Source organism: Pithys albifrons, chromosome 22, assembly GCF_047495875.1.
Source record: "Pithys albifrons albifrons isolate INPA30051 chromosome 22, PitAlb_v1, whole genome shotgun sequence".
Taxonomy (NCBI): Eukaryota; Metazoa; Chordata; class Aves; order Passeriformes; family Thamnophilidae; genus Pithys; species Pithys albifrons.
In genome coordinates, this window is record NC_092479.1 from 7,943,601 (window position 1) to 7,970,461 (window position 26,861).

Below are 26,861 nucleotides of genomic sequence, written 5' to 3' on the forward strand. Positions count from 1 at the left end.
CAGGCTCCCCAGGGCAGTGGGCACAGCCCCAAAGCTGCCAGAGTTCCAGGAGCGTCGGATGATGCTCTGGGGCACAGGGTGGGATTGTTGAGGTGTCTGTGCAGGACCTGGACTGGACGATCCTTGCAGGTCCCTCCCATCTCAGGACACTCCATGCAGCGCGGCCTTTCCATGTTTTGCCACCGAAAGCGCCGCGTCTAAATTTAGACAAACCAATCGCTCTCCCTTCCCGGGCGGAGCGCGGCGGGCCCGGGGCCAGGCACCTCTGCTCGGTGGAGCCCCCGGGCCAGGCACGATCACCCCCACCGGAGCCCCCGGGCCAGGCACGACCGTCCCCCGCCGGAGCTCCCGGGCCAGGCACGACCGTCCCCCGCCGGAGCTCGCGGGCCAGGCACGACCTCCCCCCGCCGGCAGCCCCCGCACGGGCCGGGCAGTGCCGGGGCCCGCGGGGCCGCCCCCGCCGCCACGATCTCGGCCTTTCGGCGGCGCTGACTCAGGCGGCGGCTCCGCACGACCGCGGCCTGTCCGTGAGTCACGCGCCGCCCCCGCCGCCGCCACAGGGGCGGGCCGGGCCGGGCCGGGGGGGCCGCGCCGCGTACAAAGCGCCGCTGCCGCCGCCGCCGCCGGGGCCGCGCAGGGCCGGCATGGACGGAGCTGGGCTGGGCGTCACTGCCTGCGCCGCGGCCGCGGGGCTGCTGCTCTACCGCATCGCGCGGAGGTACGGCCGGTGCGGCGGGGAGGGGAGGGAAGGAAAGGAGAGGAGGGAGGGAAGGCAGGCAGGCCATGGCGGGATGCGGCCCGCGCCGGCGGGAAAGGCGCCATGCGGAGACCGGGGCCCGCCCGGCGGGTGTGGGGACACGGTATGTGTGTGGGGACACCACGGTGAGGACACCATGTCTGTGTGTGTGGGAACATCGTGTGTGTGGAGGGGGACACCGCGTGTGTGTTCGTGTGGGGGGACATCGTGTGTGTGGAGGGGGACACCGCGTGTGTGTTCGTGTGGGGGGACATCGTGTGTGTGGAGGGGGACACCGCGTGTGTGTTCGTGTGGGGGGACATCGTGTGTGTGCGAGGGGTCACCACGGGTGGGGACACCGTGACTGTGTCCGTGTCTGTGCCCCCGGGCCCGTCCCCTCGCCGTGCCCGGGTCCGTCCCGGCGCTGTCGGGGCGGGTGAGCGGCAGGACCCGCTGCTGTCCCCTGTCCCCGCAATGGTCTCTGTGTGTCCCGCGGAGCATCCTCGCTGCGGGGCGAGCGGGGAGTACGCGGGGCTGCCCTCGCCATCGGGATCTGCCCCTTTCTCCTGACGTGTTTGAGGCAGGGAGGGAGAAAATCCCTGCAGTTCTGCCCTCCTGCCTGTGCTGGTGGTGAGGAGTGAGGGCAGAACTGCTGGGGGTAACTGCGCCCTTAGTGCGGTGCTGGAGCTCGGGGGGATTCCACAGAAGTCAAAATGATTGATTAGGGAGCAAAATTATTTGGTTACTTGTTTTCTTAATTGCACAGAAACTTAGGGCAAATTCAGACCAGTTGGAAACCAGGCTTGAAAAGCATCAGGGGAGATGTCAGGATACAGATCTCATAAAAGGAGTGAAGCTTAATTTGACAGATTCTAATCTAGCATAGCGTGACAGGGACGTGGGGATGTGTGGAATATGAGGCACTTTAGTCTTTATAGCAACAGACAGCAGTCTCTCCATCTATCGAGTGCTTCTGCTGGAGGAAAGGCAGCCCCAAGGGCTCCCTGTGTTAAGGTTCACTTCAAGTTTACACTTTCCACTACACGCCTCTTTCTACATTCAAAATATGATGCTTAAAGTTCTCTCTAAAGCCTTTGCTGTTCATGTGACCACATAAATGATCAGTGGTACATTAGCCTATATACAGGACTTGGCATTTCTATGACATATTTAGGGTAGCCAAGAATCCTGGTGGCCTAAAGCAATCCCAGTGAAGCAGCAGCATTTCTTTGACCCAGCTGAAGCTAACATGCCTTTTGAGGGAGGAGATTGGATTTGTTTTGCTCACGTTCGTCAAAAGGTCTCTGGAATGGAAAGCATTTCTTCCCAAGTCCTTGAAGACTGCTGGTAAATTCTTCTAGGAGGTGACCTTGATAATTCTTTGGGGCTACATGTTTGTTTCTCAGTACTATTCTGATAGTACCAGGTTTCTCACTCTGCCTTAGTTAGATGAATCTTCCATGGTCATCAAGGACAGCTTTGTAAGGGACACAGACATGATGTCAAACACAAATAGGATGCTGCCTTTGCTTTTTTGTATCAAGGTGATAAAAGATTTGATGTCCAGATACGCACAGGAACTCTTAATCCACGTGAGTTTGGGCCAGATAGGAAACCTCTGATGCATTTTGTGGTCTTTCTTTGAGATCACAGCCTGGCTGTTGGAGGTTGGGGTGTGGAATTCAGACCAGCAGCTGCAGCCACATTGCCATCATTTTCTGTGCCCCTCCTGACTGTTGGCTCCTGACCTGCTGTCAGTACTGACAGAGAGAGCCCCAGGAGGATCTTTCTTGGGTCAGGGATGGCAGAGGCTGCTGCTCCTGCAGGTGGAAGACACAAAGTCAGGATGAGCTGTGGCTCACTAAAAGAGGCCAGTGGGAGCTCAGGAACTGCCGTGCAGCTGGTTTGTTGTGTTGGGAACCCTGTCAGAAGTGCTGCAATGGCAAAAAGAGGCACCTTTCCTGGAGCATCCTGTTCTGTGGCCAGTGCTCTGCAGAGTATTTAAGTTGCTGAAGCTGCAGTTTCACAGTTCTGGCAGCCCAGGGGGTGCTTATGGCTGTGGGTCTGTGTCCCTGCCCAGAGTCTGTGTCCCTGCCCAGGGCCACTGGCACCTTGTTCCCTGGTAAGAGGACACTGAGTCTGGCCCGTGGGAGAGGACAGGCTGCACTGTAACCTCTGAGTGACACCATACCAGAAATGTGGTCTTGTGGCTAAATCTTCAACCTTGTTACAGCTGTTAGTTCTGAGCAAGTGTGTCTGTGACTGCTTTGCCTGCTGGAATTTACACAGATGTGATTGATGTGTTTTCCATGCATTGGAAAATGGGGTTTAGCCCTGGATCTGCACTGACAGGCCCCTTTACTGGCAGGTGATGGACATGGGCACAACCTGGGAATACCCAGGAGCTTCCCTGCTGGTGAGCTGGGCTGTGCCACGCCATGCTTTGGTCTGTGCCTTGGGGATGATCTGTGCAAAACAGCTCCTCTTCCTTAGTGTGCCTTCCCTTCAGATCTGCTGGCACAGCCTTTTGTAGAATTGCTTTGTTGTGCCACAATGTAGAGTGCTACTTTAAATACTTTTCACTGAGAATTGGGTTTTTCTTCTGATCCTTGGTAGAGTTTGAGGATAACCCAGCAAAGAGCTGCACATCCACCAGTGGTTTCTTTTAAGAATATGGAAAACCAAACATCTTCATCTTCTGACCTAGTAGTAAAGGGGGTGGGGAATAGATGCAAACTAAAATATTTATTATTATCAGTACTTATCAGGGAGACTGTTCTTCTGGCATTCCATTAAAAGAGCAGACTTCAACATGACCTTAAATATCTGTATAAATGAGGAATAGTGAAGAGTGCTGGGAATTGGAAGGGACCTGAGTTCCTCTTATATTATGTGACAGACACAAACCAGTTGCTACCAGTGTTTGCCAATGGGACCTGCAGAACTGCAAGCTGATTTTTGTGAGCAAAATAAAGGAATCCAACAACCTCTCATAAAGGAACATTTTGTGTTACCTGAGCAATGTCAGACATTTAGGTGTTGGTCCCCTAACTGAGTTCACTGCAGGTATTTTCCCCTCTGTGTTGTCTTAAGTAAATATCTTCTACCTGCAAAACAATTTATGCAAGCCTGGGGGGTTTTTTGAGCTTGTTTGCGTGTGCAGGTTACACACAGAGTTAGCACAGCAGGTGAGCTGTGAATGGAATCTCTCTGTGCTGGAAGTAATTCAATCACTTCTTGTTGCTCAGGTTTTGTTTTGCAGGGAGGTTCTGTGTCCAGTGAACCTGGTTTGGGTTAGTGCAGTGGTACATCATTAACTCCTCAGGGATGATTTGCCTGGTGTTTTGCAAGAGGTTGAGCACATGGTGAGTGCTCAGTTTGCATTGTCTGTCTCATCTCAGGATGTGACTTCAGAGCTCTGCCTTATTACCTTCAGCTGCTGCCTGAATGCAGTCAAGGTAAATATAGCTCCAAAGTCATTAAATCTGTATCTGAGAGTCTTTGCAAATGCAGTACTTGCTTTTTGTTTTTAAAGTCCTGCCCAATTACTAGAAAACCAGCACCCCACCTACATGTTCTTGCCTAAAATAACCCTTTTCCTCCCTTGTTCTTTTTGCATCCTGCAGATTGGGAACTTGGGATTTTTTGCACCTATTTCTATGGCAACAGATCATAGGTTCACAAAAGGAAGGATTATTGCCTTTTATCCTGAATAATCCAGGATTTAGCCATTTCTTTTGCATACATTGTAAGAATGAAGTGCTGCTATTCAATCCTTAGTAGCACCTCCTCAGCCTCAAGAGGAGAAGAGGAATCCTGTTTGTAAAGATGGAAAGGTCTCAACTGTACTGAGGATTTGGTCTCTGGTATTAGAAGGTTCTCAGATAGGGTTTGGCACTGACTCCTCTTTTATAGCATGAATGTTTTACTTATTTTTCAGCCTGTGCTTCCCACTTCTGTGTTATCCTGGACAGCAGTGCTTCCACCTCCTCTGGCATGGCATGGGAGAGACTGGGGTGGGAGAGGCTGAAGTGTGGTGTTCTTTCCATGGATGCCAGAGGATGGTGAACAGTGGCATGAGGGTGGGGTTGTGGATTGTCCTGCAGTACCTGGGACTTGTGCCATAATCTCTCTCAGTGTGTGCAGTTCAGGCTGTGCTTGCTGTAAAGTCTGTGCTCAAGGAGCATTAGGGGTTTTATTTTGGTGGTTAAGGAAGAATGCATGTTATATTTTCACAGCTTTTACCCCTGGGACAGAGAGATGAAACCAGGACCAACAGGTGTTGCTGTCCATCCTTCACGTGGCTGTTTTGACAACTGGTTTGCTTGGCATTTGGGCAGTGGGAGCTCGTGGATAACTCAGACAAGCAACCTAGAGTTGTCTGCTTTAAACTCTTTTTTTGCCTGTTAGTTTCAGCAGTGGTGTTTTTAACTCACATCAGTTACTGTTTTGAGCCCCCTTGGCACTGAAGAAAGTTGAGCAGGGAATATTCATTTTAAGAGGGGTGTGGGTGTTTGCATCTATTTTGGGATGAGAATCTGTCACCCAAGTAGCTCCAGCCATTTTCTTTCAGCATCTGGCAGGGAATCCTCAATGCACTCAGGAGTTTCAGTGCTTCTTTACAAGCTTAATCTCGTTGTTAGTACCCAAACAGGAGGCCCAGGCATTGCTTAAGGGTTTGACATTTTATGAACCAAGTTTCAAGGCATGGTCTGTGGAAATGGGAGTGAAGAAAAATGCTAATTATTGACATCCAGCTACGAAGGTGATGGCTGAGAGGGAAGGGAAGACTCCCCTGCCCATTTCATTGCAGGGTGCCAGACAACACTTCAGCATTCAGAAAGTCTTTTGCTACAGAATTTTGTAGCAGTGACTGTTAGACCATGAAGAAAAGTTACTCTCAAGTGGGAGCATTTTGGCTCCTGTTGTTTGCTTGCCAGGCCCTCTGTGAGCCCCCCTTTTGCTTTCCTTGGTGCTGCAGTGGAGCCACACAGATTAATGACTTTGGGCTGGTGGCAGCTGGGTCCGTCTGTCTGCAGAGCTGCCCCTGGGCAGCTGCCCCCCTGGGAAGTGAGGCTGGTTCTGACAAACCCAGACAGCTGGGCTGTGCTGCCCTGGCCTGCCAGGGAGCTCCTCCTGGGGATTGCTCTGAGTTGGAGACAAATGCAGACCTTTCTATAGCAGGCAGGCCCAGGGCACTGGAGTTCTTTGCTCAAGCATCTGTCACAACCTGTTGTGATGGGGGTCATGTCACAGCTGTTTGTCTGTATTGGCTGCTGTTCTAACAGGATTGCTTTGAAAAACAAGGCACTCATGGATCAAGTCTTTATCCCTTCCGTTCTCAGGAAAGATGTGTTGTTTCCTCAGTTCTTTAGTATCTAAAGCTGTGAAGAAACAGCTACTTACAGTGCCTGAACCTTGGGATAATGCCCTTGCCCTTGAAAAATTTTCTGCCAAGCAGGGCACACAGAACCATGGCCATGAGACCATTTCCTGGGTTTCTGAGCACCACCATAGGCAGCTCCTGTGGATCACAACTTCCTTTTCCTGGAATTCTGTGTGTTAAGCATCAACTCTACTGCACCCTTCTCATACAATAACACTGCTGATTATGGAGAGGATATGCCCCTGGAAAACAGGGGAGTTGGTGTTTGTGGTACCAGCACAGAGGTCCAGGCAGAATTTATTTCTGCTTTAACAATCCACCTTTTCATTGCTAAAAGACTACCCCGAGTTGTATCATTCAGCACACAGAATGGGAAGACTGATTGTTTTCCCAGCCCCTCTTGCATTTCCCTGTTTGAAAGCCATTGCCTTCCTCTGTGCCAGCTGAGTTCAGTGTTCCTGCCTGACCCCTTTCCCTTCCCAACAGGAAGAAGCCCACACACGTGACAGTGAACTGCTGGTTCTGCAACCAGGACACGGTGGTGCCCTACGGGAATCGCAACTGCTGGGACTGCCCCAACTGCGAGCAGTACAACGGCTTCCAGGAGGTAACTGGGACCAGTGGCTTCCAGGGGGCTGGGGAGGGGCATGGCCTGTGGGACACAGCTCTGGGAAGGCCCTGCTCCTCCCTGGAGAGGATGCAGGCCAGTGCAGGTGAGCATCCAGCAGTGTGACAGCGGTGCTGAGCACTGGGAGCTCAGGGGTTGATTCCTTGAAGAAGGAACCCACTGCACTGGGATGTGCTGACTGGGATAATAGAGACAGATTTTTCTCCCTTGCTTTAAAGGGCAAAAATGACCTTGACAGATCTTTTAAGAATTATTTTTTAAAAAATACATGAAACACTATATCCAAACATTAACAATGTTAATTAATATTAATTAAATATCAATATAATAATAAAATAGCATCAATAGGCAACAATATATTAAAACATTATTCATCTCTGTTTTTTATTCTGTTAAATAACAAAGCCTGTCTTAAGCCAGAGTCCAGCACCACCAGCTTCCTGCAGTAGGTGTGTGGAACAGTAGAGGTGGGGAGAAGATTTGAAGCATTTTGTCTCCTTTTTTACTTACTTATTTTGTGACATAGGTGAATGCATGGCATGTAGAGCTCCTGACATAGCTTAGGGAATCTTACTGTCAACCTAGCTTTGATTTTAGGATCTAAAGTTTGCTTCCCCTCCTGCTTTTTGTCAGAATGGAGACTACAACAAGCCCATCCCTGCCCAGTACATGGAACACCTTAACCATGTTGTGTCAGGTGGGACGACTTTCTGTGATCCTACCAAACCTCAGCAGTGGGTGAGCAGCCAAATTCTGCTCTGCAAGAAATGCAACAACCACCAAACCATGAAAATCAAACAGTTGGCTTCGTTCTCACCAAGGGAGGAGGTGAGTGTTGGGCAGGCACTGCCATCAATGAGAGTGTTTGACCAAGGCATTCCCATGCATCTGTCTGCTATTCCTGCTGGGTTTAATTCTGTGCTGCAGCCTTGTAATCAGGGGAGAGAGCTGTTTTTCAGTGTTGAATGATGCTCCAGTAGTCTTCAGAAGCACCATGTGATACTCCAGTGCAGAGAAGGTTACTGATTAGTGTTGCCAATTTACCTAATTCTACTCCAAAGCCAGAGTGTAATGCCCTGTTCTAGATGAGCACTGGAAATTGAAACTTGAGCCCACAACATTGCTGAGATCAGCTCACAATTCCAGTGCTTGTCTCTTTCTCCTGCACAGTGGAGTGAAGTGGCAACAGGTGTTTTGTTTCGCCTCATTTGAGGAGGGGAAGAGCAATTCTAGTTACTTGTCTCACCTCTTGTGTTGAGTTCGTAAGGTCTCAACAAACACAGCAAAACAGGGCCTCAGAAATTCAGCTTCCTGAAATTGGGCCACAGGAGCTTTCTCCAAGGCTCTTTGCCTTGTTTCTTGGGACATGGAGGCTGGCTCAGCTGTATGTGAGGCTGGCTGCATGCCTGGCCTCCAGCCTGGCCACTCTTCAGGCCTGGTGTCAGGAGGTTGTTCCTCTGGAGACTGGAATCACACTTTGTTCACCTCTTCATAGCAAACATGTTAACTGGTGAGGGACCTGCAGTGCTCACCTGTGTTTCCTCTCCTGTTCTCTCCCCAGGGGAAATACGATGAGGAGATTGAGGTGTACAGACACCACCTGGAGCAGACCTACAAGCTGTGCCGCCCGTGCCAGGCTGCTGTGGAGTATTACATCAAACACCAGAACCGCCAGCTGCGGGCCCTGCTGCTCAGCCACCACTTCAAGCGCCGCGAGACAGACAAGGCCTATGCTCAGGTGAGGGAACTCAGGAGGGTGTGCAGAGCACTGGGCACCACTGCACCTGGGTTTGCTGCTGGGCCTTGGGGCTGCCTGACCCTGGGAGCTGCTTCTAAACCAGCACTTTAGAAGAGTACAGGAGAGTTGCCACAGATGCTCCTGATGTTAGTTTGAGGTTTTCCTCTTGCTGGTGTCACTCAGTGCAGTTGCCAGAAGGCAAGTCTAATGTAATAACAACAGGGTGGAAAGAAAATGATGGGACAGGCAGAAAAGGGAGGTAGGGAGGCCAATTTATGAGTAGGAAACTAGAGACTACTAAAGGAAAAAGAACAATGGGAAGTGAATTACAGCATTCTCCCTGCATGACCTTGGCTTCTGCTCATAGCTCTGCAGTTGCTCCTTGATAGTCTACAACACCCCATGTGGTGTACAGAGACTTAGAAGGACATGAACAAAACAGTCCAATAAACCACAGAGTCTGGAAGTGTTTCATGAAGCACCATTTCCAAACCTTCCTGCAGTTGATCCATCTTCTGACAAGGTGTCTCTCCCTTCTTCTACAGAATTTATGTTCATCCTCCTCCTCTGCTTCCATAACCACGCCAGCTCAGGTGATTCTCCTGCGGTTCCTGGCCTTCCTCAGCTGTGCATTCCTGGTTCTGATGGCCTTGTATGGATCAGGCAACCCCTTCTCCCTGAGCACAGCAGTCCCTGCTCCTGCTCCCGCTCCCTCTGGCCCTGCATCCCTTGGGAACAGGACTGGCAGTGGCACCTCAGTGAGGCCACCAGGCTGGCGGGAGCTGCTCCGGCTGCTCCCAGAGCATGTGCTGGACACCCTGAGTGCCGCGTGGGCTTACGGCAAGAACCACCAGATGGCCGTGGCTGTGCTGGGGCTGTTCACCTGCCTGCTGGCCATGTTCCTGGCCGGGAGGATCAGGTGGGTGTGCACGTGGCTTCTTGCTCACTTCATGAAAACTGTGTTATATTGGAGGTCTTCAGTCTGACTCAGTGGTCCAGGGGTAAACATTTGGCAGAATGGCACACGTAGTACTGGGTGGCACTGTTGGTTTTTGGGTTGCCAGCCAGCTGGGTGGAGACAGCAGAGCTTGCTTTGGATCTGTGCCTTGATTCATTCAATTTAAGCTTGAATTACTGTGAATGAAAAGTTCCGTGTGCAGCTCTGGTAGAAAATGGAACTGATGTATTCAGATGCTTGCACAGCAGTGGGCAGGGCTGCGTGATGGGTGATACATGATATATGATACAACTCCAGTCAGGGGCAGTACATAACCTGCTCAGTCCATGTACCCTCCCCACCTTTCCCCACCTTCCCTCTCCTTCCTCGCTGGTGTTTAAACTCCTGTTTGGGCTTTTTTCATTGCAGACTGCGGAGAATCGACGCGTTCGCTTCGGTGCTGTGGTTCGTGGTGATGAGCCTGCATTTGGCTGAGAGGTACCTGAAGATGGAAGTGCCCAGCTGGCTGGACACGGCCAAGTTTGGCACCACGTCCTTGTGCTGCCTGGTGGGCTTCACCGCCGCCGTGGCCACGCGGAAGGCAACGGGCCAGCGGAGAGTCCGGCCCCGAAGGTCAGAGCCAGAGCAGTGACGCTGGGGGAAGGAGCAGAAAGCCCTTGTGAACTCTTTGCGACTGGTGCTTCTCTCTCCTCTTTTTGTTTTCCTTCCTTTGATCCTTTTTTTTTAAAATTAGATAAGCAGTGAAGATCTCTTCTTCCTTTTTATATATATATATTATTTTTTGGTCCCATCCTTGCTTACCACTGTGCTAGCTGCTTGGAGCATTTCCACTGCTAGCCATGGAAGCTACTCCTGCTGCCTCCATTCTCCCTTCCTCCTGCATCCTATGTCAGCAGTGCAAACACCCAACTTCCCCAAAGCCAGTTCTTCCAGCAGCTGCCACACAAACTGCTCCATAAATGCAGCCTCCTCCTCCTCATTCTGCTCCTCCAGCCAAAGAGACTTTGGCTCCTCCTGTCCTCCCAGTTCTTCTCACTGCCTATCCATCCTTAGCCACCCACAGAGGAACCCTCTGCCTTGATCCACCATGGGGCCCAGGCCACCTTCACTTTTCTAATGGTGCTGATCATTTTAATTTGGAACTAATGGGAACTTGCCTCTGGATTTGGAGTCCTCGTGCCATGTGCTGTGGTAACACTGTGGTGTCCAGGCACACAAGGAATCCACATGTAGCCCATAACCAAGTTCTTCTTGCCTTCCACTCTGTAGCATCACTGACCTGCATGTTTTCTAGCTCTGCCCTTCTCCTGGCTCCTGTTTTAAATGGAGAAGTGTCCTTAAGTGCTGTTGTCTGGAACTCCAATAATGTATTCAAAAGGGTGCTTTAAAAAGTCCTGTAGCTCAGGGTGTCTTAATACCTGAAAGTATTCAGCTGTTTGAGGCTAAATTTTCAGCTCCACCAGTGGCTGTTGCTTTCAATGCCAGTATTCTTTGAGTATTTTTACCCACCCATCCCCTGAGGAACATCTGTGTACAAGCACAACTGGATAAAAATGCATATGTTCCTCCAGACCTGTAGCCTTAGAAAGAGAAGAAACATGGAAGTAACAACCTTATACTGTGATACATGGTCAGCTTTCATTGTTCATCACTACTTAACTCAGGCAATGTTTATTGCTGAGAACACAGGTAGGGTGTGCTATAGGAAGGGCTGGGAGCTCTGCTGGGGGACTTCTTGGCAACAGAGATGAATTTTGGGGGTTCTTTGGAGGGGTTCTTTTTTGAAGTCTGGCATTGGTGCCAATGCTGCTGAAAAAAGGGATCTGGAAATTGTGACTTGAGTGCCTGGCAGTCTCTGCTGAAAGCTGGGATAACAGGGTGTTGCCCTGTGGGGAGGAAGGAGCTTCCAACTGCTTGGGGTTTTTGTGGGATTGACTTTTGGGGCCTCTTGGGGTGAGCAGTGTGATTATCCTGCACTGCTGTTTGCAAGACACTCCACTGAGTTTCTTATATGGTTCTGGATCTTCCCAGAAGAAATAGCAGTTAGTGAAGATCTGGTGTTTTCTTCTGTTCAGAATAGCAGAGTGGAAGTTCCACACTCATAGTCTGATGTAAGTGAGTTTGGTGTCATGATCTTATATACTCTAAAAGAATCAGAATGGAGCTCTCACTGTGAAGTATCTGCAGCTCCTGCTGGAAGATTCAGACACTACTGGGAGCTGCAGATGCTGGTGCAATTAGCAAAGCTTTTTTAAAGGAAAGAAAAGATTTGGTAGCTTTTTGTAGTTACTGTTCTTCCAACCAGTGATCACTGTGAAAGCACAAAGGGGGCACTGACTAAAGCTCTGTGAGGTTCTTGAACAACCAGCCAGGCTGAGTGTCAGGGAAGGTGCACTCCTGGCTGAGGGACCATGTGCTGTGACTTAGCAAGGGAAGGGGCCACACAGACCTGCTTCCCATCTGGGCTCTCCTTTGGAACCTTTTCCCAGTGCCTTCAGGTAACTGCAATAGCCACCTCCAAGCTCACAGAACACCTGTCTCCATTCTGGTGCTTGGCAGTGATGCTGCTCTGAGGTCATTTACTTACTTATCCACAAAGGGAACCCAGCACTGCAAGGTCTGGTTGCACCTTCCACCTTTCCATCACTTACCACTTGTCTTCCAGCTCACAGTCACTGGTTGCTTCCTATTCCAGTCTCAGACTTTCAAACTGAAGTAAAATGCTGGAAGGAGGAGGGGTGTGAGCAGCTGACAGACTGTGGGGATGGCCATGGTAATGTCATGCCTGATTTTATCACCAATGCCCTTTTTATATAAGAATAAAATTAATCTGTCCAAATTTTCTTGCCCAGTAGCAAAGAAACTTTCAGTGGCAGCTTCTAAAGTTGCTTGGCAGCCTCTGAGGATATTTTGCTTTCAGGAGCTGCAAGTCAAGGCTGTGTTAGGCATCAGTGTCCTGTTCCAGTGCCCCCTGTCTCCTCTGATCAGCTGTTTTCCTCCATTCTCTTCAGGAGCACTTTGGGTCTTTTCTGTCAATTTAAACTTGCCCCATCCTTGAGCCCCCTGGGGTCAGGCACCTTTTATGACATTTTGCTTTTAAATGTTGTTTTACCACATCTGTTCTTTTCTGTTATTTTCATCCTGTGCAGTGCTGGGATGGGAAGGATGCAACTAAATATTGGGAATAGGCTGTTGGCAGAACTGTGGGAAGGAGTGGGATTTACACTGTGAATTCAGCCTGAATAATCCTGTTTAAGGAATATTTTAGCTCTGTTTGCACAGCAAGTGCAAATCTCTACCGAGTTAAAGTCTCTTAATCTGGGAAATATGTTAATTGCAGTTGAATACAAACAAGTCCATTTGTCTTTGCTTTATGCAGATTAATACAAATGAAGTGTATTTACAAGTTGCACTAATTTATATGTCAAAACATCAGAAAGCTGCTCTGTTTTATGGCCAAGCTGTACAACTGATCTCTGTGGCACTTTGTTCATGACTTCAAATTTAAGAGTTTTGGATTTGTAATTGGAAAAATTTCATGGGTGAAACGAAGTAACATATTGAAGTGGGCTTCAATTTTAATGCCAAAGAAGCTTTTGCCTTTGCTCAGGTGTCAGCTTATTTCCCCCCCTTCTTGGTGCCTCAGCATGTCTGTGCTGCTGCTTCTAAAAACAAAAAAAAACCCTCAGAGCCTCAAAACCAAACTTGCAGCAGTTCAATTTTGGGTCTTTTAGAGACTGATGCTGAGTCTCCTCTCTTTCTACTTTTCTCACATGTTTGGTCTCTCATGCTTTTGCTGAGGGTGGATCTTTTAGGGGAAAGAGAAGAAAGGAGAAGGGTGGGATTTTCCAAGGGTGTTCTGGCTCATGAGCTGTAGCATTCAGTCTGTACCAGTTGCATCTACAGAGGCCTGTAGAAGATCAGTTGTAAGTTTGCAGTGTTTTACTGTGGCATGTTTTTGGGGAAAAGAAAAAAGGTAAATCACCACTGCCTTCACTAAGACTGTCCTTGCCATGCCTGATTTAATGCCAAAGAGACTGTTCCAGACACCCTTGACATGCTGTGGGTTGTGTGGAAGGTGTTTGCATTTCTCATTCGAGGTTCAGTTAGGACATAGCCAGCAGTCAGATACATCCTTGGCTGCAGGATTGCTTCCCCCACAGCGAGTCCAGCAGAAGGAAATGTGTGCTCCCAGCTCAGCTATTGTGGTGCTACAACATCCCTGAGCACAGTCCTGCAGTCCCTGTGCAGCCCAGGTGCTATTTTGTGTGACACAAAAAAGGAACCAATGCCAAACCCTGTCTGGTACACATCTCCTGCTGCTGGATGGGGTAGGAGCTGACAAAGGGCTGGTAGCTGATGAACACAGCTGACACAAAAGCATCCAGAACCACCTGATCAGTGCTTTGAGCTTCTTGTTTTCACTCAGCCAGACTCTTGTTTCAGGCCAGAGAGGAACACGTGGTAACCTGTGGTTATCAGAGGCAGCTCTGCTGCCTGAGAGTTCTCCCAGCCATGCAGGTCAGAGCATGCAAACATCTTAACAATATTAGAGGGTTTTAGCCCAAAAGCCCCTAATTGGAGGTGCTGCTTTTTCACACTGGCCACGTGCTGGTGTGTGGACCAGAGGATGGTACAGCAGAGTGGAGCTGAGGTGGGGAGGGATTGTTAGTGGGTTTGTGTGTCACTTGGAATCAGATCTGCTCCATCTCCAAGTGCCTGACTCTGGCTCTCAGTGGTCATGGCTGATCTGCCAACTCAAAACCTTGTACCCTGCCCAGCAGAGCCAGATTTACAGAGAGGCTGATGTGGGTTCATTAAGTGCCTTTCCCTGGACAAGATTTTTGATGACACTGTGTTGCTTTGCTTCAGTGGAACCACCGAGGCTGCAACATGAGACAGTGGTGCCTGTGTGTCTGCCAGGCCCCTGCTCCTGTCCTTCAGCTGCCCCCAGTGAGTGTGACAGGGCACAGGAGGACACTTGGGCTGCACTCTTAAATTTCTGAGCAGCTCTGCAGACTCTTAAGGGGTTGAGGGAGAACCCAGAACTAGCAACCAAGTCAGCATCTCTGCTGCTGCTACTTCTGAAGCCCTCACTGACATCAGTGCATGCAAACTGACCCCTTTGTGGCCCTTCACCATTCTGAATACAGTATATTTATATCCCATTTTTTCATTTCTGTTAACCCCTCCTTTCCTCCATCCATGCTGTGCATGCCCTGGTGAGCTGAGCTCACTGGGCTGTGGCAGAGGGGGAGGACATGAGGGGAAGATAAAAACAGTGTAGTGGTGTTTTATTTTGGCTTGATGAATATTCTTCAAGTACTCTGAAATTATGTGAAGCTAATAATCATGCTAATAATCATAGGAAGCATGTATTAATGCATTGTGGACAAAATATTTATGCTCTTATAAAAATTAATATAATTAATAGCCAGGTGATTGCTGCAGACTGACTCTGCTTGTGAAAGCAGGGAGCTGTGGCATGTGGCTTTGCTTTGGTTTTTAAAGAGATGCTTTTGAAGTTGTGTGCTGTCACATGGAACCTGCCAGGTGATTCCAAGTGTGCTGTCACCTGTGAGTACACTTGGGGCCACTCTGAGCCGTGGCAGGTGCTCTCCTGTGAAAGGGACAGTACTCAGTCCTGAAGTCACCCCCTGTCAAGCCTCATGTGGGACCAAAGCTGTTTATACAGGCAGGAAGAGGCTCCCTGAGCATTTTTGTCGTGCCAGCAAGTCTGGATTTGTGTAGACACAGGACCTGTGTGCCACCAGTAGGAGGGAAGGCAGAATTGATGCCAGACATCTGTACTCTGGAAGATGTTAGTGCAGGACCTGACAGCTGGAGTGTTTTCAGCTCTAATTCAGCCTTCCTTTTTCATCCAAAGCAGGACACCATGTAGGAGAGAAGAGATCTTAGTCCTGGCAGCTAAAGTTTCTTATCTCTCTGTGTCACCATCAAAACATTAATGTGTCTGAGACCTGTGCCCTTTTTTATCATGATTCTCCCTTCTCCCTGTGCCTGTTACTTATTCATATATTGCTCTTTACTCCTGATTTGGTGAACCTGACTGTAGGCACAGGTTGTGGCCCAGCTGATGAGATGCAGCAGCTCAGAGCAGAGCAGTGCCTGGTCAGGGCACACAGAGTGCTGCTGTCCCAGCAGCAGGGGGGTCACAGGGAGCTGCTCTGCACCCTCAGTGCTGGGGAAAGGGTGCAGCTGTACCTGGAGAACTCCCAGCCCAGCTGTGAGGGGACATTCAGTGCAGAGGGAACATTTTACCCCCTGGCTGCCCCAGGCAGGTCAGCCTGAGCACTCAGCACAAGGTGCCTGCCTGTGGCTGCATCTTACCTTCCTCCTAATGGGCTGAATTCTCTGACAGGGGAGTGTGCCCAGCCAGCCCTGTAGTCTGACATGCCCTGTGCCCTTCCCTGTCTCCCTCTGTCCCAGAATGCAGCATCTCTGGTTAAAATGTGAATTAAATAGGCACACACATATGGTGGTGTCTGTGGATAAGAGGGAGGTGTTGGGACAGAGGAGGGGAGGCTCTGCTGGCAGGAGGTGTCTCTGCAGGACCGTGTACAGTCCCATACCATGTAATACTCTTATTTAACCTTCTATTTATTTAAAGTATCTATGTAGCAGAGTTGTGCCCAACTGTCTAGTAATGCTGTGATCATTGTAAACACTAATTAAGATGCCCGATTTTTGCTGTTCACAATATCAAGTTCTGAAATAAACGGCTTCCGGGCCCTGACTATTTCCACAAACTGTCTGACTCCAGAGCCTTTTTTTCTTTTTTTATCCCTTTTTTTTTCCTTAATTTTTCCCTGTTGCCAGTCCCATTATTATCACAAATGGCTTGGAGCAGAGGCACAGCTGCAGTGCTCCAGTCCAGGGCTGTGATGTGGTTGCTTCCTGCCTTATGATCCTCTTGATCTCCTCACCTTTTTTCATCTGTTTCTGAAAGAAGTTTCAGTCCAGCTGCCCATTCTCAGGCATGAAGCACATTCCCAGGACAGCTTTTAGAAGCATCAAGCCCTCTTGACTTGGCAGTGGCAAACACTGAGGAGAAGAGTGCAGAGAAAAGAAATAGGATTTTGCACCCTTGGCAGGAATTTGTTCAGAATAGAGCAGTATTTAAGCCATTCCTGGGTCAGCTTTCAGTCCTAAGGCATTAATATGCTATGCTTAAAATTCTTCAGCTCCTCTTTGCTAACCAGAGAAGTTTCTTTTCTGGATGGTGCAAGGCAAGTGATTCCTCAGCTGCCCCGGGGATCTGACTGCACTGACTTGGTGAGGTGAAGTGGGGCTGTTGAGCAGCAGAGCCATTGGAAGAGTGATCCAAAACAGTTACAATCCCAGGATTGTGAGGGAGAGACTGTGGTTATAGGTGATAAATTACTGTCTTCCAGCCCATTAAAACTGCTGCAGCAAGGAGCTGTGTAGAGTTGGGTCCTTTAGCCCAAAGATAGAGGAGGTGCAAAGTTAGGACAAAAGAGCTGCATTGTTGCCAGGTGATGCCCTGACTGGCCCTGCACAGCCTTGGCACAGTGAGTGGTAGGTACCACTTTCTCCTGTCATTCATATCATAGCCCTGAGCTGCACTTCTAATTCCCTTTCCCACTCATTTTCTCTTATAAAGCTGAGATGGACACTGTGTGTGTGTGTGTGTGTGTGTGTGTGTGTGTGTGTGTGTGTGTGTGTGGTGGGGCAGATGTGGGTCTGTGTGCTCTAAAGGGAAGCCTGACACCCTTCCCAGGTCCTGGCACCTCAAGAGGTTGGGCAGTTTCTGCTGCAAGACTAAAGGAAGCCTTTGCTGCTGTCCTGCTTCAAGATGTTGTTCAGCCTATGAAGCTGCTCAGGATTGTTATGTCTGCCCCATGTAGCAGATAAGTGCTCTTGTAAGAGGTTTTCAGTTGCAGTCTTAGCTCTAATCTGTTTCTCCTGGCCGTGTTAGCACAGCACAATTTTGCTGCATCACCTCTTTGACCTCCAGGAGAGATCTGCGAGTGCAGAAATCACCTGCCAGCACAAGGCTGAGATGTGTGTATTCCTTCATGCTCTCATTTACTCCTGGCTTTCCTCTGACAGAAGAAAGGCCATGTTGCTGCTCTCATCTGTCTCTATTTCCATCAGAAATGAGATAAAGCCTCCAAATATTGCACTGTAATTGTATCTCTATTTAAAAATAATGCATTTCATACTCTGCTAGAAGTTCATCATGATTTCTCTGACAATTGTATTACCTGTTTCTAACTAAACAAGGATCTTACAGCAGATCTGGTTCATAGTCTAGACTTTCTTTCATGTATTTTCATTCAATTGTTTAAAATAGCACAGAATTCCCATACCTCTAACATAGCAACCTTTGTGGAATACTCATTTGGATGGTGTGAGGACACAAGTGAGACTTCAGAGCTGACTCCAGTGTGATGTAATCAGCTAAACTGTGCACATAGATCAGCACATGATTGCAAGGAGGAATAGAAAGTAGGTAAAAATAGGAGTAAGTCTTTGACAGATTGCTCAGCTCAGGTTGATTTTTAAATTTTAAACCCCTGCAAAGTTAGGTGGTGAAACAGTCAGAAATTAATTGCATGGTTTATTTGCATGTAGTAATTGAGTGTAAGATACTATGGGAGTAGTAAGGAAAACAGTGAAAATACCAAGTCCTCTCATACAGTTATTTTAGCAGAGAACAGAAGTCAGTTTGTGTCTGCAGCACTCAAAAATCAGTAACTGGTACAGGAATGTTCTGTCTACTCTCTCTGGTCTGGTGTTCTCAAGCTGCTGGCTCTGTTCTGCAGCTCCACTCTTTCACTTGGAAAGAACCCACTGCAAACAAGTCACAGACCTAGAAACAATTGCCATTTTTATTGCCAATGGAAATTCTTTCCAGGCACTGTAACAGAGATTGGTTTTTCAGGCAGTAGGAGCAAGACTGTTGTGGAGTGTGTGCTGCAGGGGCACAGCTCCCTGAGGGGCTGTGCTGGTACATGCTTGGGGCTAATGGTGACATGCAGAGAAATGATATTTAATGGTTTAGGCCTCAGTTTAGAATTTTCCCATCTATAAAATAAGGGTAGTGAGTCTTTATTACCTCACAGAAGTATAAATAAAGGCAAATGTGTTAAGGAGGTTTGAATGTTAGTTTTAAAACAGAGCTCTTGTGCTGAAATCTTTGTCCAGGGACCCATAAAAGTCCTTTTCTCTGTACTGACATCACAAGTGAGGTGTTGATTCTGCTTTCTAAAGACTAAAAACATCGTAGATAATTACCTGCTTCCCACAGCCATGCCAAGTCTCCCCATGCAGTTGGAATGTGCACACAGCAGACAGATGTGCTTTATTGTTGATCCCATGAGTACCTGGACTTTGTAAAGCATTCTGGTGTCTCTGGGCAATTTTCTCATCCAGGGAGAGACCCAAGGTCCTGTGCCTGTTTGCACCTGAGTTCCTACACTGTTTCACCATCTTTTCCACCCTGCATTGTGGGAAGTTTGGTGCACAGTAATGTAAGCAAGGCTGAGCAGTTTGTCCTTTCCCAGCTTCAAAGTGCAGGAGCATCCCCTGTAAGCTCTTCAGCATTCTGCATCCTGCACCCCTGCCCTGCAAAGTTAGTTCAAAGCTGATAACAAAACAACTGAGAGAGGCAGTCACTGGAGCTTCTCCTTGCTGAGTGTCTGTCCTGTGTGTCATTTGCAGGTACCTTTCTGGGGATTCCATGCCTCTCTTTCCCAACGGCACTGGGACAGCCTTCCCTTCACCTGCCACGTCTCTCTTTGTCCCAACACCACCCAGTCTGCTCCACCTGACAAACCAGCAGCTCTTCAGGTCCCCACGCAGAACTTCCTCATCCTCCCTCCCTGGGCGTCTCAACAGGGCCCTCTCACTGGGTACCATCCCCTCCTTGGCCAGGGCAGGTAAGTGTGCAGGGCCCTGTCCCCGTGGCAGTGGCAGTGGAGTGGTGCAGTGCCTCAGGAGGGAGCTCTGAGGCACCCACACGCTGCAGCTGGGGGTGGCTGCTCCTGTGGCACAGGGGATCACCAGCATTAGGAATTTGGGGTTGGCATGACAGAATGGCACAGTGTGCCATTGCCATCCTGGGGAAACAAAGAGCCTCCCTGAGTGCTTGCCTGCTGTGGGGTAACTGAAATCCAGAGGTTTCTCCAGGCATTTGGGTCAGGATGACACAAGCTACAAGGGTTTGTGTGGGACAGAGATGGAAGGAGCAGATAGACTTGGGAATGGAGAAAAGCAGCTTTTGGAAGGCATTGGAGCACTGGGATAACTGACGTGGTGAAAGAAATGGTACTGCTTCAGATATTTTGGGGAGGATGTCTTATTTTGGTTTTGGGGCCTGCTGGACAGATCTGTTCTGCTGCAGCTGGGAAAGTGGATTATTCTGCTGCTGGCATAGAGCCGACCCAGGAAAACAGGGACGATCTTCCTGCCTGCATTTCCCACCTGTCCCCTTGTGAGATTGATGACAGGATGATGCAATTGCATTTCTGAAGGACAGACCTCCAGTAGCTGAGCCAGCTGGGTTCACATTGTTTCATCTTTGCCTTTAGATTCTGGCTACTTGTTCAGTGGAAGTCGACCAGCCTCGCTGTCCTCTCAGTCCAAGGAGTCTCCTGCATCAGGTACTGCCCTGGGCTGCCACAGCAACTCTGCAGGATTTGCAGGGAGTGGGCTGGAACACATGGGCTGCTTGAATTCTTTCCTCCCTGCTCACATCCCAGGGGAAATGTTGGTTTTGCTGCTAGAAATGCTGCAGGGAGAGCCCCAGCTAAGTGTGGGATTGCATTAAAATCAGATGCTCCGTGTGTTGGATGTCCTTCTCCCCGAGAGAGTTCACAGTGAGACAAGACAAGGAGCCCTTCCCTGCTTGAGCTGAGTTGAGCCTGCTTTGATAGGAGACTTTAACTGTTCTGTTGTACTTTCCCTGCCCCAGGCTGCCCTGGCTGCCCTGCCCTTTGGCTCCCCTGTCCCCCATGACTTACCTGTTCCCCTTCTCACCCACGTGGATCTCTTGGCTGTTGGTGGTGCTGGAAATGCAATCACAGCCTGGGCCAGTTGTGCAAACCTCACATGCTAATACACCTTCCCAACAACTTTTGAAGGACTTGCCAGAACAATCCATTTACCTGCAAGATGTGTGATGCAGGCTCTCCTGGATGGACACAGCTGAGCAAAGGGAGAACTCAGCAGGCTCCTGATAACCCCATTCTTGAGTCACTCCTGAGTGTACTGAAGTGCAGGTGGAATTTCACCGAATACTCTGAGTTGGAAGGGACCTACAAGGATCAGAAAGTCCAATTCTTAAGTGAATGGCCTATACAGGGATCAAACTCACAACCCTGGTGTTCTTAGCACCATACTCTGACCAACTGAGCTAATCTCAGGTTTAGAAAAATCCCATGTTTTGCATTGTGGGAACTCACATAAAGCATTTTAGTACAAGATACATTGGACATTTGCAACTCCCATTCCTTTTTCTTGTAGAACTGTTAAAGCAAGCCATGCCTGTTGTTCTGGGCTTATAATCTCATGGGTTTCTCTTGGGGAATGTTCCATTTCAGAGCACTTCTCGCTGCTGTCTGGCAGCTGTGCCCCGTCCCGGCTGCCCTCGCCGGCGCCATCCGTGGCGGGATCGGTGACATCCAGCGCGGGGTCGCTGCGGTTCCGCCGGCCCCTCATCAGCCCTGCCCGCCTGAACCTGCAGGGGCAGAAGCTGCTGCTGTTCCCCTCGCAGAGCGAGGCCCTGCTCACCCCCAGCGGCTCCGAGGAGCACACCCACTCCGACAGCAACATCCTTGCCACGGAGCTGCCCAGTTTTCCCAGGAAGAGCCTCAGCGAGCGGGGAGTGCCCGGTAGGTGTGCTGGCAGCTTGCTGTGACCCTGGCAGGGCCTGGGGAGGAAGGAGTGGGCTTGCAAGCACAGCTGTGCAACACCTGGGCCACAGTAGATGGGGAAACCTTCAGGAGAAATGCAGGTGGTGATGGTGGTGGGCTGCCAAAGCTCCCTCGAGAATCCACTGGCCTGGAGACCCTCTTGGCTGCCCAACCAGAGGGGCTTTTCTCACTGGTGGTGCCCCAGGAGTGCTGCTGGCCACGGCCTTTACCTGGCATGGAGAGCTCCTTTAACCACAGGTGTGGTGGTGCTGGTGTGGGCAGTGTATGACACACAGCATGGCAGTGCAATTTGCCTTTATTTCCAGTTCCTGTCCTCAATCTTTTCATAATTTTACCAGGCAAACATCCATTATTCAAGTCTAGCTGTACTCTGGTAACTTCTGCTACTTTTGGCTTCCACAGGTGCCTTTTGAATTTTCCTGTCTTTTCTCCTTGCAGATATGAGATCTGCCATGGAAGGAGGGAGTATTTGCAGTGATAATTCCATCAAAAAGGAGGATCACTCATCACACTCATCTACCTGTGTGGTAGACACAACTACCAAAGGGGAGGATTTGGCAGGCTGGAGAGGTAAGTGCAAGTCCTGTGTTTCAGGCATGCATGAGAACTTCCAGGAGGTAACTGAGGTCTTTGCTGTGCTGCAGTGATCTGATCTTGAGGTCAAACAAATTAGTAGCAAAATGGAACTTGTGCCTGCTATTCTAAGACCTTAACAAGGCTGCTCCTGTTCTTTGGACTGTCTGAAGAACACTGCCAGGGTGCTAAAGTGAGGAAGAAGAAAAGGGGGATGTAGGTATTGAGAACAGCGATGAGATGAAAATAGAGCCAAAGAGAGCAGAGCAACCTTTCCTGACAGGAACTGCTTATGGTGGAAACACTGAGCAAAGGGAGAGAAACAGTACAGCATATGTTCCCTGTTCCCATCAGTTCTTTAATACCTCTCTCTGCTATTCCCTTTTTTCCCTGTGTTCTCCTCTCCTAAGGTCGCTTTGGTGCCTCTGCTCTGCGGGGCCTGCTGGCTGTGAGCCTGACCCTCAATGCTGTGTTCACATCAGCCTACGTGTACAGAAGCCTGCGCTGAGCTGGGCCAGCACTCCCTCTCTTTCTGGTTCCACCTGGTCCTGAGGAGACAGCAAGACTTCAACCATGGCTTCATGTCTAATGGCCATGCCACTGGTGCATGCTGGTTTTGAAAGAACTACTGTACATTCACCTGTCATGACAAGGAACCTGGGTAGCTGCTGCCATCACTTCCAGGTAGAACATATCCCAGGATTGCCCCTGGAGGTGGCAAGCAAAATTCCCAGGAAGCTCCAGTTCAAAGCAAGAGGCCAGTCAAACAGCCCACACACTTTCTTTCAAAAGAACTGACCTGAGACACAATCCTGAAAATGAGTGAGCTACATTTTTAGGAACCTCTCCCTAGCTCTTCTTTCTGACATATTGACCTCGTGCTGATGGTGCTGGTAAAATGAGGAGAACTAGAACACATGAGCTGGAGAAGAGGGGTGGCTTAGTAGCTGGTGCTGAGCTTTGGCTACTGTGGCAGCATCCCCAGCCTCTGCTCAGTGGTTCCTCTTCTCTCTTCCCTTTGGCACTCTCCTCTAAACGATCAGTGAATTTTCTTTAGTTGCCTTAAGCTTGCCTGAGCACATGGGTGACCTTGGCTGCTCTGTCATGTTCTTGCGTCTTTGATGTCCATGTGCTTCCACCTGGCCCTGGCCCTGAGGCCACTTTGACCACTTCCCATTCTCATCATGCTGGTTCTGAGCACCTGCTGTCTGTGCATCCTCCAGCCCTGCTGTGCTGCAGGTGAGCACAGCCCCCAGACAGGCATCCTCTGGTGGCTGCATCAGGACGAGGGAGCCTGTGCTTTGCTTTCCCCAGGAGCCATTCCTTCTGCTACAGTGAGGTCTGTAACAAGCAGAGACCCCCATGTGATTTGCACCACAGTCAGAGGGCTCCAGCTCCCAGCTCTGCTGGTGGCTGCACTGGAGCAGGGAGTGGCAGAGCTGGTTCTTGCTGTAAATCGCACAAATCTGTTCTAGTGGAGGTGGCTGAGGTTCTGTTTGATTGTATCCACCTACCCACAAACCTGATGCCTCAGTCTGATGTTGGCATTTGCTAAGTAACTGTTTCAGGTATTTCTTAGTGAAATGCCCAGGTGCTCTCAGTGAAAAAATGCCAAACCTGTACAGTTCAACCTTCTGGACAGATTCTCCTTTTCTAACCCAAGGGGAGTAGCCCTTGATTTCTAAAAGCATTTTGTCATTTGGGCATTTTTTGGGTGAGTCTTCAGCATTGCTTAGAATTCAGGGGCCATTTAGAGATTGTGCTGAACACTCAGAATCTTTTAGTGCATCTTAGGGGAAAATAAACGTCCTGATGTTTTGATTCTTAAATACCAAGTGCAGAGAGAAGATTTACTAGTGTGTCAAAGATAGCTGATGAAAAGAGAGGTGATTGGCATGAGCTGTGTATTTCCAGAAGCAAGACTCACTCTATTAAGAGTTTTTCTATTTCTCTTTCTTTGGGCTCCTTTACCTCAAATTTCTCTCCCCTGCCCCATTGTCCTGAGTTTGCACCTTGAATTAGAGTTGTGCTTACTGTGTCTTCCCTCCCTTTCAGTTTGCTGCTGTTCCCTCTCTTGTGCTCTGAACAGAATGACCGTTTTCTGCTCTGAACCTGAAATTCACACCTCGGAGTGATGATCACCCTTCTTTTCACCTCATGTTCTTTCCTTGCTTGTTTTAATTAAGTCCCTACCACAGTCTCAGTCCCTCATTGCAGTGATAGCCAGACTCTACTCAGCATGCATAGGACAGCTTAAATGGGGCTTTGCTGCAGGTGCAAGCACTGAAAAATGAAGTCTCTCTTTGTCTTTCCCTGCATAGTTTTAGCAGCTGCTGCTCCCACCCTCCCTGGTAGAGAGATCTGCTGGTGCTGCTGTGCATGGCACAGTTGGAGGACAGACTCACCCACCCGTGCTGCTCTGAGAGGCTGAGCAGATGCCACTCCTGACTCTGCATCTCCCTCAGCCTCCTCCGAGAGCTGCTGGAGGCTGCAGAGCCAGCACCTCCCACACAAAGGCCTAGAGCCAGGAGAGACCTGCAGCAGGAAGATGTGCTGTGGGTTGATGGTGGATTCTATTGTAACTTGCATGAATTGTTCCTTGTAGCCAAACTGGACCCATAACCTTGCTGTAAAGAGATTTTTGTCCCTTTTTATAGACTTCTGCAGGCTCACTTGAGCATGTGTATAGGCAAGACAGCTGGCAGACCAACTTCCAAGCTTCTATGTAAAGCTCTGCTGTTTGGGTTTCATGATGTCCTGGTGCAGTGTGAGATATCCCATTGTCGGATCCTTGTCCTACCCAGGGGCCTCCTGTACAGAGACAAGCTGCCAGAAAAGGCTGTGGCTTTGCTTGTCTTTGTCACACCAACAGATGTGCACTGTGACTCCACGTATGCAAACTGCCCACCTTCACCTCCCAGTCTGTGCTGAGCTTGCCCACCACACCCACCTGGATCCAAGTTGGTCTCGGTCTCGACCAGACTGCAACAGAAACCTTCTCCTCCTCTCCAGCAACCAGGAGCTGCAGCGTCACAACATGCCTCTTCCCACCCCTGCTCCAGAACAGAACACTCTGACCTGTCACTGCACTGCTGTGTCTGCTCTGAAACTGTTCCTGGAAGGGTGTTTGGTGACCTGGTCCAAAGCAATAGAAAGACTTTGGATTTTATTACTGAAGAGGGAAGACAACAAAGTTTTTCATTCTGGTGCTAGAACACTCTCCAGTGGTGCTCTCACAGTTGGGAAGCCTTTGCTTGAGGAATACACGAGTGTGTGTGGGTGTGTGGGGTGTGTGTGGGTGTGTGTGTGCAGATGTATAAAAACATTTGGAGGGTTTCTTCATTTCAACAGATAAGAGCCCATGTTTGTCTTTACATTGTTGGCCTTAATCTCGCTCACAGATACTGTGTCTATCTTGCTGCTCTTTTCTATATGAAGCTGGTTTGGAGGAAACAAAAGTTTATCTGGTCTCCCTGTAAAAATCTTGGTGACTGATGATGTTGATCTTCATACAGTGTTGTTCAGGGGGAGATTTTATTTTTCTAATATTTTTCCTACTGCAGAAACTGTTGGAGTGGGATGGAAAAGGTCTTTTAAAAAATGGTCTGATAAAGATTTGAGTGTTACTTAATAATACCAACAATTAATGATCAGGTGGAGTATGAATGAGCTCTCTTTCCACAACTTTTCCATTCCCTACCTTCCACTGAAAACACCCAGGTACTTTTTCTTTGGATATGGGCTTGTTTGGCATGTTCTGAGACCTTGCAGATACTTTAGATGATTTTGCTGTTCCAACTTAGAAAAACCTTGGATTTTAGAGTTTGGTTCCAGTTCCACAGTCTGGGTAGTTTATCAGATGTGACAAATATGCATGTATCTATTTGATGGGATAGAGGACATTGGTAAAACAAGTTTAGCTTTTTACATAGACATGAAATTGGTCACTGTGGGGGGAGGAAAACCTCATTGCTGGCATTTGTAGGCCAGATTCACTGAATTTTAGGCTGTTTGTTCAAGCAACAGATTTGGCCTGTGAATGTTTGCTTCCCACTCCATTTTCTTGGGTGGTGGGAACACCTGTAAAACACTGCAGGACTGGCTGGGCTCCTTAATTAAAACAGGGCAGCTGGAATGAAGGGCTGGTGTTGCCTGTGGATGCTGCTATATTTTTTCTTCCAAGCACCATTCCTGGAAATAACAGTGGTCTTAACCTCTCTCACAGACATTTGTGAAAAGGCTGCAAAGGGCCAATTCGGCCAATACTTTTTTTTTCTGCATCCAGAAATTATCATCACTGTGTCCTGTGGTGGGACTAAGGTACAGAGTACTTTGGGATTGAATGGCTGTCTAGAGAGGGTGAGGAGGACAACTTTGAGTCCTAAACCTCATTTCCTGTGAAAGAAAGACTGTGTGTCATGTGTGTGTACTTCTTTGGGGAGCTCTGTCACTGTACAGTTTAGTTAAACGTGCTCTGAGGAAGGAGAAGCTGTTCCTCAGAGGTTTTTAGTTCATGCTTTGTGTTTAAAGAGGAATATTTTTCTTTAAAAAAATAAAAGTGGGTAAGTTTTCACCTTAGTGTGTGTGGTCCAGTTATATGCACTTTTGTGTTGACAGATTTCTTATAAGCAGTAGGGATGTTTCATTCTTAGAAATTTACATATTTCCCTCTAGCCCAGTGGAAGTTTTCTGTTTGAAGACCTGTGCAGTAGTTTTAAAATATGAGACATGGCAGCATTGTTGGAGCCACCACTGTGGAGCTCCTGTAGTTTAGTAAACGAGAACAACAGCCTCATAGTCATCAATGTTTTCCTTTTCTTACCTCTATATAACTTTTGAGAAAGGGGAACCAACTCCTTCCAAAAACCCTTCCAGATTTTTATAAATTAAGGCATTTGGGTGGGTTTTAATTCATTAAGGG

The 26,861-nt window shown here is 48.9% G+C and overlaps 1 protein-coding gene across 1 annotated transcript; it reads left to right on the top strand.

Annotated features, from left to right (window-relative positions):
- Positions 1-584: 584 nt before the first annotated feature.
- On the top strand, positions 585-26,513 carry TMEM201 (transmembrane protein 201). The gene is made up of 11 exons (XM_071575609.1): positions 585-718; positions 6,609-6,729; positions 7,384-7,578; positions 8,312-8,488; positions 9,034-9,407; positions 9,855-10,058; positions 19,155-19,372; positions 20,024-20,095; positions 21,035-21,325; positions 21,806-21,937; positions 22,351-26,513. Exons 1-11 carry the CDS (start codon positions 645-647, stop codon positions 22,446-22,448), a joined length of 1,956 nt encoding a protein of 651 aa, XP_071431710.1. The 5' UTR covers positions 585-644; the 3' UTR covers positions 22,449-26,513.
- Positions 26,514-26,861: the final 348 nt, after the last annotated feature.